A 17,044-nucleotide genomic window follows, 5' to 3' on the forward strand; every position below is an offset into this window, starting at 1 on the left:
TATGTGGATCTTCTCAAATGCCTTGCTAAAAGTCCATGTAGACAACATACGCTGCCTTGCCTTCATCAACATTTCTGGTAATTTCCTCAGAAAACTCTATAAGATTGGTTAGACATGACCTCCCACACATGAAGCCATGCTGTCTCTCCCTAGTCAGTCCATGTCTATACAAATACTCATATATCTGCTCCCTTCCAATATCTTCCAATAATATTTCCACTACTGATGTCAGGCCCTCCAGCCTATAATTTCCTGGTTTATTTTGAAGGTCAGGAACTTCAGGGTCACCTGATTGAACACCGAAGGTAGAGGTGAAAGCAATTTTACTACACGGTAGTGATATGGTTCTCACAATTCCCTTACAGCTTAGGGTCAATTCTAATGTCATCTGTAAGCAGTCTGTATGTCCTCCCTATGGAATGTATGAGTTTTCCCTGGGTGCTCTGGTATCCTACCACAGTCCAAAGATGTGTCTGTTAGTAGGTTAATTGACCACAGTAATTTCTCCCATCATTAGGCTAGGGTTAAATTGCCAGTCAACATGACTCAAATGGTGGAAGGGCCTATTCCATGCTGTATCTCTAAATATATAACTAAATATGATACATTAGAGCTTTTTAAAAGATGTTTAGATAGTCATATGAATGTGAAGAAAATGGAAAGGTATGGACATTTTTTAGGCAGAAGGAATTACTTTAGTTAACCATTTGATTAATTGGTTTGGCACAACATTATGGGCCAAAGGACCAGTTCTGGTGCGGTACTGTTCCAGGCAGTATGTTCAATGATGTGTAGTATATCTCCCGCACCAGCAATATTGTCAAAAGTGCCTCCGTCCCAATGTTCTGGCGATGAGTCCTGTCTTCCCATTACAGATCTCTGTCAAACTGCTTCTGCTGGCTTGCATGAACATCAGCAGTCTCTTCATCAGTTACCTCACTGACCGGGCACAGCGATTGGCTTTCCTGAAGACTAGACAGAGTATTGATGGCAGGCTGCAATTGGAGAAAGAAAACGAAAGACAGGTAACATCAGAGGCGGAACACTGTTGTCAGCTCACAGACTAATTCCCCATGCCACTGTCCCTCCATGTCCCATCCCAACGTCCCTCCATATCCCCATCCCACCATCCCCCTATATACTGGATTCTACCATCTCCCCATATCGCTAATTCCACCATCTCGTCATATCCCCATACCACTATCTCTCCATCTTCCCATCCCACAATCTCCTCATATCCCCGATTCCACCATCTCCCAATCCAACCATCTCCCCATATCCCTGATTCCACCCTATCCCCATATACCCATCCCAGAATCACCCGGTGTCCCCGATTCCACCATCTCCCCATAACCCCATCCAATCATCATTCCATATCCCTGATTCCACCATCTCCCCATATCCCCATCTCACCATCTCTCCATATCCCCATCCTAACATCTCCCTATAATCCCCATCCAACATCCCCCCCATATCCCTACTCCACCATCTCTCCATATCCCCATCCCACCCTCCCCATAAGTCCATCTGTCCATCCCTCCATATCCCTGATTCCACTATCCCCCATATTCCCATCCAACCATCTCTCCATGTTCCCATTACACCAAGTCTTCATATCCATGATTCCACCAACACTCCATATAAGACCATAAGACATAGGAGCAGAATTAGGCCATCTGGCCCATCGAGTCTGCTCTGCCATTCGATCATGGTTGATCTTCTTTTTTTCTCCTCCTCAACCTCAGTTCCATGTCTTCTCCCTGTAACTATCCCAACATTTCTTCAAATCCCCATTTCCATCATCTCTTTCCCCCTCCCATATTCTCCCCATACCGCCACTACCATTTCTCCATATCCCATTTCCACCATCTCTCCATATCCTGCTCCCACCATCTTCCCATATCCCCATCCCTCCATCTCTCTATATCCCATCCCTTCATAATTCCATATTCCCATCCCACCATCTCCCCAGATCTCCATCCCACCATCTCTCCATATCCCTTCCACCATCTCCCCATATCACCATCTTTTCGTCTCTCCATATCTCATTCCCACCAGCTCCACATATACATTCCCACCATCTCTCCACATCTGCCTTCCACCATCTGTCAACATTCACATCCCACCAACTCTCCACATCTCCGTCCCTCCATCTCTCCCTATCCCCAACCCTCCAACTCTCCCTATCCTTCCATACCCCACTCCCACCATCTCTTAATATCCCCAGCACACTATCTCTCCATATCCCATATTCCACCATATCCCCATCCCTCCTTCTGTTGATATCCCTGTCCCTCCATCTCTCCATATTCCCATCCCTCCATAATTCCATAGTCCTATCCCACCATTTCCCCATATCATACCACCCTCTCCATATCCCCATCCCACCCTCTCCATATCCTGCTCCCACACTCTCCATATCCCCATTCCACATCACTCCATATCCCAATCCTACTATCTCTCCATCTCCCAATTCCACCATCTCTCCATATCCCCATTCCTCCTTCTCTCCATATCCCCATCCCTCCTCCTCTCCATATCCCCATCCCTCCTTCTCATCATATCCCCATCGCTCCTTCTCTCTATATCCCTATCCCTCCATAATTCAATCACCTCATCCCACCATCTCCCCATATCCCCTACCCACCATCTCTCCATATCGCCATCGCACCCTCTGTCCATACCTTCTTCCCACCCTCTCCCCATATCCCCATCCCTCCACCTTTCTATATTCCCATTCCCAAAATCTCTCCATTTCCCATTCCCACCATCTACTGATGCCCCCATTTCACTATCATCCCATACCGCCATCTCTCCATATCCCATTGTCACCATCTCTCCATATCGCATTCCCACCATCTCCATATACCCCTTCCACCATCTCTCAATATCCCACTCCCACCATCTCTCCATATCCCCATCCCACTTTCTCTCCACCTCGCCAATTCAACCATCTCTCAATATCCCCATCCCTCCTTCTCCCCAGATCCCCATCCCTCCTTCTCTCCATATCCCCATCCCTCCTCTCCATATCCCAATCCCACCAACTCCCCATATCCCCAAACCACCATCTCTCCATATCCCATTGCCACCATCTCTCCATATACTGTTACCATCTTCTCCCCATAACACCATGCCACCATCTCTCCATGTTCCCCTCCCACCATCTCATATACCCATCTCATTATCCTCTCCATATCCCCATCCCACCATCTCCTCATATTCCCTTCCCACCATCGCCACATAACCCCATCCTACCATCTCTCCATATCCCCATCTTCTCATCATCTCCACATATACCATTCCCATCATCTCTCCATATTCCCATCCACCATCTCTCTCTATCCCCAACCCTCCAACTCTCCCTATGCCTGTTCCTCCATATCTCCATACTCCACTCCCACCATCTCACCATATCCCCATCCCAGTATCTCTCCATATCCCCATCCCTCCATCTCTCTATATCCCATCCCTTCATAATTCCATATGCCCATCCCATCATCTCCCCCATATCTCTATCTCACCATTTCTCCATATGCCCATCCCACCATCTCTCCACATCCCTTCCACCATCTCCCCGTAACCGCATCCCATCGTCTCCCCATATCCCCATCTTGTCATCTCTCCATATCCCATTCCCATCATCTCTGCATATCTCCCATTGAACCATCTCCCCATATCTCCATTACACTGTCTCTCCATATCCCCATCACACAGTCTCCCCATATCCCCCATTGTGCTGTCTCCCCATATCCCCCATTGTGCTGTCTCCCCATATCCCCCATCACAGTCTCCCCATATCCCCCATCACAGTCTCCCCATATCCCCATCAGTCTCCCCATATCCCCATCAGTCTCCCCATATCCCCATCACACAGTCTCCCCATATCCCCATCACACAGTCTCCCCATATCCCCATCACAGTCTCCCCATATCCCCATCAGTCTCCTCATATCCTCATCACACAGTCTCCCCATATCCCCATCACACTGTCTTCTCATATCCCCCATCACACAGTCTCCTCATATCCCCATCACACTGTCTCCTCATATCCCCATCACGCTGTCTTCTCATATCCCCCATCACACGGTCTCCTCATATCCCCATCACACTGTCTCCTCATATCCCCATCACGCTGTCTTCTCATATCCCCCATCACACAGTCTCCTCATATCCCCATCACACTGTCTGCTCATATCCCCATCACACTGTCTGCTCATATCCCCATCACACAGTCTCCCCATATCCCCCAATGCACTGTCTCCCCATATCCCCCAATGCACCGTCTTCCCATATCCCATTCCATCATCTCCCCATATCCTCCATCACACAGTCTCCCCATATCCCCATCACACAGTCTCCCCATATCCCCATCACAGTCTCCCCATATCCCCATCACAGTCTCCTCATATCCTCATCACACAGTCTCCCCATATCCCCATCACACTGTCTTCTCATATCCCCCATCACACAGTCTCCTCATATCCCCATCACACTGTCTCCTCATATCCCCATCACGCTGTCTTCTCATATCCCCCATCACACAGTCTCCTCATATCCCCATCACACTGTCTCCTCATATCCCCATCACGCTGTCTTCTCATATCCCCCATCACACAGTCTCCTCATATCCCCATCACACTGTCTGCTCATATCCCCATCACACTGTCTGCTCATATCCCCATCACACAGTCTCCCCATATCCCCCAATGCACTGTCTCCCCATATCCCCCAATGCACCGTCTTCCCATATCCCATTCCATCATCTCCCCATATCCTCCATCACACAGTCTCCCCATATCCCCATCACACAGTCTCCCCATATCCCCATCACAGTCTCCCCATATCCCCATCACAGTCTCCTCATATCCTCATCACACAGTCTCCCCATATCCCCATCACACTGTCTTCTCATATCCCCCATCACACAGTCTCCTCATATCCCCATCACACTGTCTCCTCATATCCCCATCACGCTGTCTTCTCATATCCCCCATCACACAGTCTCCTCATATCCCCATCACACTGTCTCCTCATATCCCCATCACACTGTCTCCTCATATCCCCATCACACTGTCTTCTCATATCCCCATCACACTGTCTCCTCATATCCCCATCACACAGTCTCCCCATATCCCCCAATGCACTGTCTCCCCATATCCCCCAATGCACCGTCTTCCCATATCCCATTCCATCATCTCCCCATATCCTCCATCACACAGTCTCCCCATATCCCCATCACACAGTCTCCCCATATCCCCATCACAGTCTCCTCATATCCCCATCACAGTCTCCTCATATCCTCATCACACAGTCTCCCCATATCCCCATCACACTGTCTTCTCATATCCCCCATCACACAGTCTCCTCATATCCCCATCACACTGTCTCCTCATATCCCCATCACGCTGTCTTCTCATATCCCCCATCACACAGTCTCCTCATATCCCCATCACACTGTCTCCTCATATCCCCATCACACTGTCTCCTCATATCCCCATCACACTGTCTTCTCATATCCCCATCACACTGTCTCCTCATATCCCCATCACACAGTCTCCCCATATCCCCCAATGCACTGTCTCCCCATATCCCCCAATGCACCGTCTTCCCATATCCCATTCCATCATCTCCCCATATCCTCCATCACAGTCTCCCCATATCCCCCAATGCACTGTCTCCCCATATCCCCCAATGCACCGTCTTCCCATATCCCATTCCATCATCTCCCCATATCCTCCATTACACTGTCTCCCCATATCTCCATCCCTACCGTGTTCGCATATCCCACAATTTTACACAGTACTTCAGTAGTGTTTAAGATGGTGTGCACTGTGGTTCAATACCTATAATGATGAGCTTTCTCTGTCTCTCTTTAGATGGTGAAGAACACTCTGTTCTTTGGCTATTTTATGAAGGTAATCATCCTTAGTTTTTCTCATTGTGTTTTAAACAGGAAAAGTTGGTGCTGTCCGTGCTTCCACAGTTTATGGTGCTCGAGATGACTCATGACATGTCTGAAGAAGTGAGAAGGCTACGAGGTTTCCACAAGATCTATGTGCACCAGTATGAGGACGTCAGGTGAGCGTATATACATTGAAGAAGTTCAAGCTGCCAGTTAGGCAGATGGAAGTTGACACAGGGAGGAACCTGATTGATTGTGCATTCGATCGGCACAGATAAAACTCTGGGTGGATGTGGCATCATGGAATGGTGCAGACTGCACTAAGTCTCTCAGTGCCAAAGCAAGGGACCAGTGAGAAGATGGAATGGCAGAGTGCGTGAACGGAGGCTGGGAGAGGTCGACACTGATCTGTAGGGAACACCCTCTGGGTTGGTTATCAGGCTAGAAACAACATTGGCCCTGGGGGTCAGAATGCAGAGGGGTGGAGGGAACATGGATGTGATGTGGGTGTGGGAATGGGGAGATGGGAACAGGGATGGAATGTGGGAAACGGGACTGCAGAGATGGGAACTGGGATGTTATGCGGGTTTTGAAATGGGGCGACGGGAACTGGGATGTAATGTTGGAACTGGGATAGAGAGATGGGAACAGAGATTTCATGTGGGAATGGGAATGGGGAGATGGGAACAAGGATGTAATGTGGGAATAGGAGATGAGGACTGGGATTTCATGTGGGAACTGCAATGGGGAGATGGGAACTGGAATGTAATGTGGGAATGAGGAGAGGAACTGGGATGTTATGTGGGAATGGGAATGGGGAGATGGGAACTGGGATGTAATGTGGGAATGGAGAGATAAGAACAGGGATGTTATGTGGAGATGGGAATAAGGATGTAATGTGGGAATGGGGAGAGGAATTGGGATGTTATTTGGGAACAGGAATGGGGAGATGGGAACAAGGATGTCATGTGGGAATGGGGAGATAAGAACTGGGATGTAATGTGGGTGTGGGAATGGGGAAATTGGAACTGGGATGTTATGTGGGCCACGAACAGGTAGATGGAAATGAATGTAATGTGATGGGGATGTTTTTCTCCCCGGGAGGGTAGCTGTGGAGCTGGCTGCAGTGGGTGGGGATTGGTGAGGGTTGTGTGAGGCGCTTGCTCTGTGCTCGACATTCTGTGACTTAGCTGTTGTTTTTTGGGAACGTGAATGGCAACAGACTGCGTTTGTGTTGAAGACAGGCCGCTAATGTGTACTTGCTGGAGCTTAGAAGAAGGAGGGAGGGATCTCATTGAACCCTATCTTATATTAAAAGGCCTAGATGTAGAAAGGATGTTTCCTATAGTGGAGAGATCTGGAACCAGAGGACATAGACTCAGAATGGTGGGACGTCCATTTAGAAAGACCGTAAGAACTTAAGGTATATGAGTAAAATTAGGTCATTTGGCCCATCGCGTCTGCTTCACCATTTCTTCATGGCTATTCAACTTCCTTCTTCTCACTTTATCCCTCCTCCCTTCCTCCCCTTAGGCACTGACTAATCAAGAATCCACCAACCTCTGCCTTAAATATACCCAATGACTTGGCCTCCACAGCCGCCTGTGGCAAAGAATCCCACAAATTCTCCACTCCCTGGCTAAAGGAATTCCTTAACATCTCCATTGCAAAAGGGTGCCCCTCTATAATGAGGCTGTGTCCTCTGATCTTAGACTCTCCCACCAAAGGAAACATCCTCAAAATGCCGGAGGAACTCAGCAGACCAGGCAGCATTTACGGAAAAGAGTATAGTTTCGGGCCAATACAGTTAATCAGGACTGGAAAAAAAGACGAGGAGTCAAAGTAAGAAAGTAGGTGGAGGGGAGGAAGAACTACGAGGTGATAGGTGAAACTGGGGATGGAGGGGTAAAGTAAGGAGTTGAGATGCTGATTGGTGAGAGATACAGGGCTGGAGAAGGGGGAATCTAGTGGGAAAGGACAGAAGACCATGGAAGAAAGAAAAGGGGGAGGATCACCACAGGGAGGTGATGGGCAGGTAAGGAGATAAGGTGAGAGAGGGAAATTGGAATGGAGAATGGTGAAGAGGGGCATTACCAGAAGTTCGAGAAGTCATGTTCATGCTGTCAGGTTGGAGGCTAGCCAGACGGAATACAACGTGTTGCTCCTCTAACCTGAGTGTGGCCTCATTGCGACAGTAGAACAAGCGGCAACTTGTGTACTTGTGTTGAGGACAAGTTGCTAACTTGTGTGGAGGAATCTGCTGACTTGTGTATTTGCGTTTGGGGCAGGCTACTAACTTGTGTATTTGTGTTGAGGACAAGTTGCTAACTTATGTATTTGTGTGGAGGAAGCTTAATGGTCTGAGGGGGGATAAATCTCCTGGACCTGATGGAATGCACCCTTGGATTCTGAAGGAAGTAACTAGAGAGATTGCGGAGGCATTAACGATGATCTTTCAAGAATCGATAGATTCTGGCATTGTACCGGATGACTGAAAAATTGCAAATGTCACGCCGCTATTTAAGAAGGGTGGGAGGCAGCAGAAAGGAAACTATAGACCTGTTAGCCTGACATCAGTGGTTGGGAAGTTGCTGGAATTGGTTGTTAGGGATGAGATTATGGAGTACCTGGAGGCACATGACAAGATAGGCCAAAGCCAGCATGGTTTCCTGAAAGGAGAATCCTGCCTGGATAACCTTCTGGAATTTTTTGAGGAAATTACAAGCAGGGTAGACAAAGGAGATGCAGTACATGTGGTGTGCTTGGATTTTCAGAAGACCTTTGACAAGGTGCCGTACATGAGGCTACTCAGCAAGATAAGAGCCCATGGAATTACAGGGAAGTTACTAGCATGGGTGGAACATTGGCTGATCGGCAGAAAACAGAGAGTGGGAATAAAGGGTTCCTATTCTGGCTGGCTGCCGGTTACCAGTGGAGTTCTACAGGGGTCGGTGTTGGGACAGCTGCTTTTTACGATGTATGTCAATAATTTGGACTATGGGATTAATAGATTTGTGGCTAGATTTGTCGATGATACAAAGATAGGTGGAAGAGCAGGTAGTGTTGAGGAACCAGAGAGCCTGCAGAGAGACTTAGATAGTTTAGGGGAATGGGCAAAGAAGTGGCAAATGAAATACAATGTTGGAAAGTGTACGTGCACTTTGGTGGAAGAAATAAACGGGCAGACTATTATTTAGATGGGGAGAGAATTGAAAGTACAGAGATGCAAAGGGACCTGTGAGTCCTTGTGTAAGATTCGATGTAACCATATAACAATTACAGCACGGAAACAGGCCATCTCAGCCCTTCTAGTCCGTGCCGAACGCTTACTCTCACCTAGACCCACCGAACTGCATTCAGCCCATAACCTTCCACTCCTTTCCTGTCCATATAGCTATCCAATTTAGCTTTAAATGACAATATTGAACATGCCTCTACTACTTCTACTGGAAGCTCATTCCACACAGCTACCACTCTCTGAATAAAGAGTTCCCCCGCGTGTTACCCCTAAACTTTTGTCCTTTAACTCACAACTCATGTCCTCTTGTTTGAATCTCCCCCACTCTCAATGGAAAAAGCCTATCCACATCAACTCTATCTATCCCCCTCATAATTTTAAATGCCTCTATCAAGTCCCCCCACAACATTCTACACTCCAAAGAATAAAGACCCAACTTGTTCAACCTTTCTTTGTAACTTAGGTGCTGAAACCCAGGTAACGTTCAAGTAAATCTTCTCTGTACTCCCTCTATTTTGTTTACATCTTTCCTATAATTTGGTGACCAGAACTGTACACAATACTCCAAATTCGCCTTACCAATGCCTTCTACAATTATAACATTACATCCCAACTCCTATGCTCAATGCTCTGATTTATAAAGGCCAGCATACCAAAAGCTTTCTTCACCACCCTATCCACATGAGATTCCACCTTCAGGGAACTATGCACCATTATTCCTAGATCCCTCTGTTCTACTGCGTTCCTCAATGCCCTACCATTTACCATGTATGTCCTATTTTGATTAGTCCTACCTAAATGTAGCACCTCACATTTATCAGCATTAAACTCCATCTGCCATCTTTCAGCCCACTCTTCTAACTGGCCTAAATCTCTCTGCAAGCTTTGAAAACCTACTTCATTATCCATAACTCCACCTATCTTAGTATAATCTGCATACTTACTAATCCAATTTACCACCCCATCATCCAGATCATTAATGTATATGACAAACAACATTGGACCCAGTACAGATCCCTCAGGCACACTGCTAGTCACTGGCCTCCAATCTGACAAACAGTTATCCACCACTACTCTCTGGCATCTCCCATCCAGCCACTGCTGAATCCATTTTACTACTTCAATATTAATACCTAACGATTGAACCTTCCTAACTAATCTTCCATGTGGGACCTTGTCAAAGGCCTTACTGAAGTCCATATAGACAGCATCCGCTGCTTTACCCTCGTCAACTTTCCTAGTAACCTCTTCAACAAACTAAATAAGATTTGTCAAACATGACCTTCCATGCACAAATCCATGTTGGCTGTTCCTAATTAGACCCTGTCTATCCAGATAATTATATATACCATCTCTAAGAATACGTTCCATTAATTTACCCACCACTGATGTCAAACTTACAGGCCGATAATTGCTAGGTTTACTCTTAGAACCCTTTTTAAACAATGGAACAACATGAGCAATACACCAATCCTCCGGTACCATCCCCGTTTCTAATGACATTTGAAATATTTCTGTCAGAGCCCCTGCTATTTTTACACTAACTTCCTTCAAGGTCCTAGGGAATTTCCTGTCAGGACCCAGAGACTTATCCACTTTTATATTCCTTAAAAGCGCCAATACTTCCTCTTCTTTAATCATAATAGTTTCCATAACTTCTCTACCTGTTTCCCTTGCCTTACACAGTTCAATATCCTTCTCCTTAGTGAATACCGAAGAAAAGAAATTGTTCAAAATCTCCCCCAACTCTTTTGGCTCCACACATAGCTGTTCACTCTGATTCTCTAAGGGACCAATTTTATCCCTCACTATCCTTTTGCTATTGATATAATGGTAGAAACCCTTTGGATTTATTTTCACCTTACTGGCCAAAGCAACCTCGTATCTTTTAGCTTTTCTAATTTCTTTCTTAAGATTCTCTTTACATTCTTTATATTCCTCGAGCACCTCATTTACTCCATGCTGCCTATATTTATTATAGATATCTCTCTTTTTCTGAACCAAGTTTCCAATATCCCTTGAAAACCATGGCTCTCTCAAACTTTTAACCTTTCCTTTCAACCTAACAGGAACTTAAAGATTCTGTACCCTCAAAATTTCACCTTTAAATGACCTCCATTTCGCTATTACATCCTTCCCATAAAACAAATTGTCCCAATCCACTCCTTCTAAATCCTTTCGCATCTCCTTAGAATTAGCCTTTCTCCAATCAAAAATCTCAACCTTTGGTCCAGACCTAGCTGTCTCCATTAATTATATTGAAACTAATGGCATTGTGATCACTGGACCTGAAGTGCTCCTCATCGCATACCTCCATCACCTGACCTATCTCATTCCCTAACAGGAGATCCAACACTGCCCCTTCTCTAGTTGGTACCTCTATGTATTGCTGCAAAAAACTATCCTGCACACATTTTACAAACTCCAATCCATCCATCCCTTTTACAGTATGGGCTTCCCAGTCTATGTGTGGAAAATTAAAATATCCCACAATCACAAGCTTGTCCTTACTACAAATATCTGCTATCTCCTTACAAATTTGCTCCTCCATTTCTCGCTCCCCATTAGGTGGTCTATAATACACCCCTATAAGTGTTACTACACCTTTCCCATTCCTCAGTTCCACCTAAATAGCCTCCCTAGACGAGCCCTTTAATCTATCCTGCCAGAGCACCGCTGTAATTTTTTCTCTGACAAGCAATGCTCCATCTAAAGGTTAATCTCTAGACTGAGTTGGTTGTGAAGAAGGCAAATACAATGTTGGCATTCATTTCTAGAGGTATAGAATATAAGAACAGGGATGTGATATTGATGCTCTATAAGGCACTCACGAGACCACACTGAGTATTGTGTGCAGTTTTGGGCTCCTTATTTTAGAAAGGATATACTGACATTGGAGAGGGTTCAGAGAAGATTCACGAAAATGATTCCAGAAATGAGAGGGTTACCATATGAGGAACGTCTGGCAGCTCTTGGGCTGTATTCCCTGGAGTTCAGGACAATGAGGGGAGGAGAAAGGAATCTGATGGAAACATTCTGAATGTTAAAAGGCCTGAACAGATTAGATATGGCAAAGTTATTTCCCATGGTAGAGGAGTCTAAGACAAGAGGGCACGACTTCAGGATTGAAGGACGTCCATTTAGAACAGAGATTCCGAGAAATTACTTTAGCTAGAGGGTGGTAAATCTGTGGAATTTGTTGCCACAAGTGGCAGTGGAGGCCAAGTCATTGGGTGCATTTAAGGCAGAAATAGATAGGTTCTTGATTAGCCAGGGCATCAAAGGGTATGGGGAGAAGGCAGGGGTGTGGGGATGACTGGGAGAATTGGATCAGCCCATGATTGAATGGCGGAGCAGACTCACTGGGCCGAATGGCCTACTTCTGCTCCTATATCTTATGGTCTTATGGAATCTGCTAACTTGTGTATTTGTGCTGAGGACACGCTGCTAACTTGGGTCTGGGTTCATGGAATTTGCATGAGAACCTTTTCAATCCAATATTTCGGGCTGTGTCTAATTGGTAGTGCAGAATAGCAAAATCCTCTTTGTAACTAGCAACCTGTTTCTCTCCAGTATAATATTTGCAGATATCAAGGGTTTCACCAACTTATCGATTGTTCTTCCACCACATGAACTGGTCCACCTGTTGGATGAACTCTTTGGGCAGTTTGATGACCTTGCTGAGGTGAGTTCATTTAGTTAGAGATACAGAGTGAAACAAGCCCTTCTGACGGAACAAGCCGCACCACCCAGCAAACCACCTATCTAACCCTGGCCTAATCATAGGATAATTTACAATGACCAATTAACGTGCTAACTGGCACTCGGATGGTAGTTTGCCTCCCAGGTACCAGGGTCTGGGATGTTTCAGATCGCATCCAAGATATCCTGCAGTGGGAAGGAGAACGGCCAGAGGCCGTGGTACACATTGGTACCAATGACATAGGTAGGAAAAGGGAAGGAGTCCTGAAAAAAAACTACAGGGAGTTAGGAAGGAAGTTGAGAAGCAGGACCGCAAAGGTAGTAATCTCGGGATTACTGCCTTTGCCACGCGACAGTGAGAATAGGAATGGAATGAGGTGGAGGATAAATGCATGGCTGAGGGATTGGAGCAGGGGGCAGGGATTCAGATTTCTGGATCATTGGGACTCTTTTGCGGCAGGTGTGACCTGTACAAAAAGGATGGGTTGCACTCGAATCTGAGGGGGACCAATATCCTGGTGGGAAGGTTTGCTAAAGCTATTTGAGAGAGTTTAAACTAGAATTGTTGGGGGGGGGGTGGGAACCGAACTGAAGAGACTGGGGAAGAGGCGGTTGGCTCACAAATAGAGAAAGCTTGAAGACAGTGTGTGAGGGAGGATAGGTAGGTGATAAAGAAGGGACGTGCTCAGACCGACGGTTTGAAATGTGTCTATTTTAACACAAAGAGTGTTGTGAACAAAGCGGATGAGCTTAGAGCGTGGATCAGTACTTGGAGCTATGATGTTGTGGCCATTACAGAGAATTGGATGGCTCAGGGACAGGAATGGTTACTTCAAGTGCCAGGTTTTAGATGTTTCAGAAAGGACAGGGAGGGAGGCAAAAGAGGTGGGGGCGTGGCACTGTTGATCAGAGATAGTGTCACGGCTGCAGAAAAGGTGGACACCATGGAGGGATTGTCTACTGAGTCTCTGTGAGTGGAGGTTAGGAACAGGAAGAGGTAATTTTACTGGGAGTTTTTATAGGCCGCCCAATAGTAACAGGGATATCAAGGAGCAGATAGGGAAACAGATCCTGGAAAGGTGTAATAATAACAGAGTTGTCGTGATAGGAGATTTTAATTTCCCAAATATCGATTGGCATCTCCCAAATCAAGGGATTTAGATGGGATGGAGATTGTTAGGTGTGTTCAGGAAGGTTTCTTGACACAATATGTAGATAAGCCTGCAAAAGGAGAGGCTGTACTTGATTTGGTATTGGGAAATGAACCTGGTCAGGTGTCAGATCTCTCAGTGGGAGAGCATTTTGGAGATAGTGATCACAATTCTATCTCCTTTACAATAGCATTGGAGAGAGGTAGGAACAGACAAGTTTGAAAAGTGATTAATTGGGGTAAGGGAAATTTTGAGGCTATCAGGCAGGAAATTGGAAGCTTAAATTGGAAACAGATGTTCTCAGGGAAAAGTACGGAAGAAATGTGGCAAATGTTCAGGGGATATTGGTGTGGAGTACTGCATAGGTACGTTCCAATGAGACAGGGAAGTTATGGTAGGGTACAGGAACCATGGTGTACAAAGACCGGATGAGATGTACCCCAGGCTACTGTGGGAGCTGAGGGAGGAGATTGCTGAGCTTCTGGCAATGATCTTTGCATCATCAATGGGGACGGGAGAGGTTCCGGAGGATCGGAGGGTTGCGGATGTTGTTCCTTTATTCAAGAAAGGGAGTAGGGATAGCCCAGGAAATTATAGACTAGTGAGTCTTACCTTAGTGGTTGGTAAGTTAATGGAGAAGATCCTGAGAGGCAGTATTTATGAATATCTGGAGCGGTATAATATGATTAGGATTAGGAATGCAACACTGAGCGTCATAGGAAGTCATTCCTGCCTGTGGCCATCAAACTTTACAACTCCTCCCTTGGAGGGTCAGACACCCTGAGCCAGTAGGCTGGTTCTGGACTTATTTCCTGGCATAATTTACATATTACTATTTCATTATTTATGGTTTTATATTGCTATATTTATACTCTATTCTTGGTTGAGGCAACTGTAACGAAAATCAATTTCCCTCAGGATCAGTAAAGTATGACTATGATTATGACTATGACTATGACTATGTCAGCATGGCTTTGTCAAGGGCAGGTCTTGCCTTACGAGCCTGACTGAATTTTTTCAGGATGTGACTAAAGACATTGATGAAGGAAGAGCAGTATATGTAGTGTATATGGATTTCAACAAGGCATTTGATAAGGTACCCCATGCAAGGCTTATTGAGAAAGTAAGGAGGCATGGGATCCAAGGGGACATTGCTTTGTGGATCCAGAACTGGCTTGCTCACAGAAGGCAAAGGGTGGTTGGAGACGGGTCATATTCTGCATGGAGGTCAGTGACCAGTAGCGTGCCTCAGGGATCTGTTCTGGGACCCTTACTCTTCGTAATTTTTATAAGTGACCTGGATGAGGAAGTGGAGGGATGGGTTAGTAAGTTTGCTGATGACACAAAGGTTGGAGGTGTTGTGGATAGTGTGGAGGGCTGTCAGAGGTTACAGCCGGACATTGATAGGATGCAAAGCAGGACTGAGAAGTGGCAGATGGAGTTCAACCCAGATAAGTGTGAAGTTTTTCATTTTGGTAGGTCAAATATGAGGCAGAATATAGTATTAATGGTAAGACTCTTGGCATTGTGGAGGATCAGAGGGATCTTGGGGTCCGAGTCCATCAAACGCTCAAAGCTGCTGCGCAGGTTGACTCTGTGGTTAAGAAGGCATACAGCGTATTGCCCTTCATCAATCGTGGGATTGAGCTTAGGAGCCGAGAGGTAACGTTACAGCTATATAGGACCCTGGTCAGACCTCACTTGGAGTACTGTGCTCAGTTCTGGTCGCCTCACTACAGGAAGGATGTGGAAACCATAGAAAGGGTGCAGAGGAGATTTACAAGGATGTTGCTTGGATTGGGGAGCATGCCTTATGAGAATAGGTTGAGTGAATTCGGCCTTTTCTCCTTGGAGCAACGGAAGATGAGAGGTGACCTGATAGAGGTGTATAAGATGATGAAAGGCATTGATCGTGTGGATCGTCAGAGGCTTTTTTCCCAGGGCTATGTCAGCCATAAGAGGACACAGGTTTAAGGTGCTGCGGAGTAGGTACAGGGGAGATATTAGGGGTAAATTTTTTACTCAGAGAGTGGTGAGTGCGTGGAATGGGCTGCCGGCAACTGTGGTGGAGGCAGATACAATAGGGTCTTCTAAGAGAATTTTGGATAGGTACATGGAACTTAGAAAAATAGAGGGCTGTAGATAAGCCTAGTAATTGCTAAGGTAGGACATGTTAGGCACAACCTTGTGGGCCAAAGGGCCTGTATTGTGCTGTAGGTTTTCTATGTTTCTATGCCTTTGTACTGTGGTGAAAAATCGGAGCACCTGAGGAAACCTAAGTGGTTCATGGAAAGAACATGCAAACTCCTTACAGCTGGTGCTGGAGATGAACTCCGAACTGCAGAAGGTCGTGCGCTGTAACCATATTGCAGTAACTGCTAAGTTACCGTGGCACCCATGTTTGGTGCGGTTGAGTGGGTTGACCAGGTTGGGGCCTGGGGCTTACGTATTGGGATATTGTCCTCTTGCTTTCCACTTCTCGGTGTGCTGTCACAAACTGAAAGGGGGAAGAGCAGAATTGTTCCTTTCTCAGCACTAGGAACAGGACTGACAACAGGAACTGAAACCTGCTGGGAATACTGAGGGCTCCAGCGAAGTCCTATGGAGAGAGAAGCTGAACTAAATTTGAGTCAACACACACCAAATGATGGAGGAACCCAGCAGGTCAGTTTTTGTGCGTTGCTCTGGATTTTCTGCATTTGCAGTATCTCTTATGCTTATAAAATCTCCATAGCAATTAGCATTTGGGTCAGTGAATTTTCATCAGAACTGATATTAAAGATTCCAGCTGTCTTCCGAGAAGAAGAGGAAGAGAGTATACTGTGACATGAACAAGAACAAGGACTAATGTTCTATGGTATAACCATCAACATACAAAGTTTGGAGATGTCACGCAAGACTTTAAGGCCATAAGGCGTAGGAGCAGAATTAGGCCATTCAGCCCATCAAGTCTGCTCCACCATTCCATCGTAGCCGATTTATTATCTCTCTCAATCCCATTCTCATGGTTTTGCTCCGTAACCTTTGACAACCTTACTAATCAAAAACC

At 46.0% G+C, this 17,044-nt stretch overlaps 1 protein-coding gene across 1 annotated transcript in view; it reads left to right on the top strand.

The window, feature by feature from the left end:
• Positions 1-17,044, top strand: part of LOC140201977 (adenylate cyclase type 8-like) — a 147,087-nt gene that overhangs the window by 13,228 nt on the left and 116,815 nt on the right. The window contains exons 2-4 of the mRNA XM_072266844.1: positions 876-1,025; positions 5,956-6,080; positions 12,716-12,827. Coding sequence (XP_072122945.1) covers positions 876-1,025; positions 5,956-6,080; positions 12,716-12,827 — 387 coding nt within the window. The remainder of the gene's footprint in view (positions 1-875; positions 1,026-5,955; positions 6,081-12,715; positions 12,828-17,044) is intronic.

Source organism: Mobula birostris, chromosome 8 (assembly GCF_030028105.1).
Source record: "Mobula birostris isolate sMobBir1 chromosome 8, sMobBir1.hap1, whole genome shotgun sequence".
Taxonomy (NCBI): Eukaryota; Metazoa; Chordata; class Chondrichthyes; order Myliobatiformes; family Myliobatidae; genus Mobula; species Mobula birostris.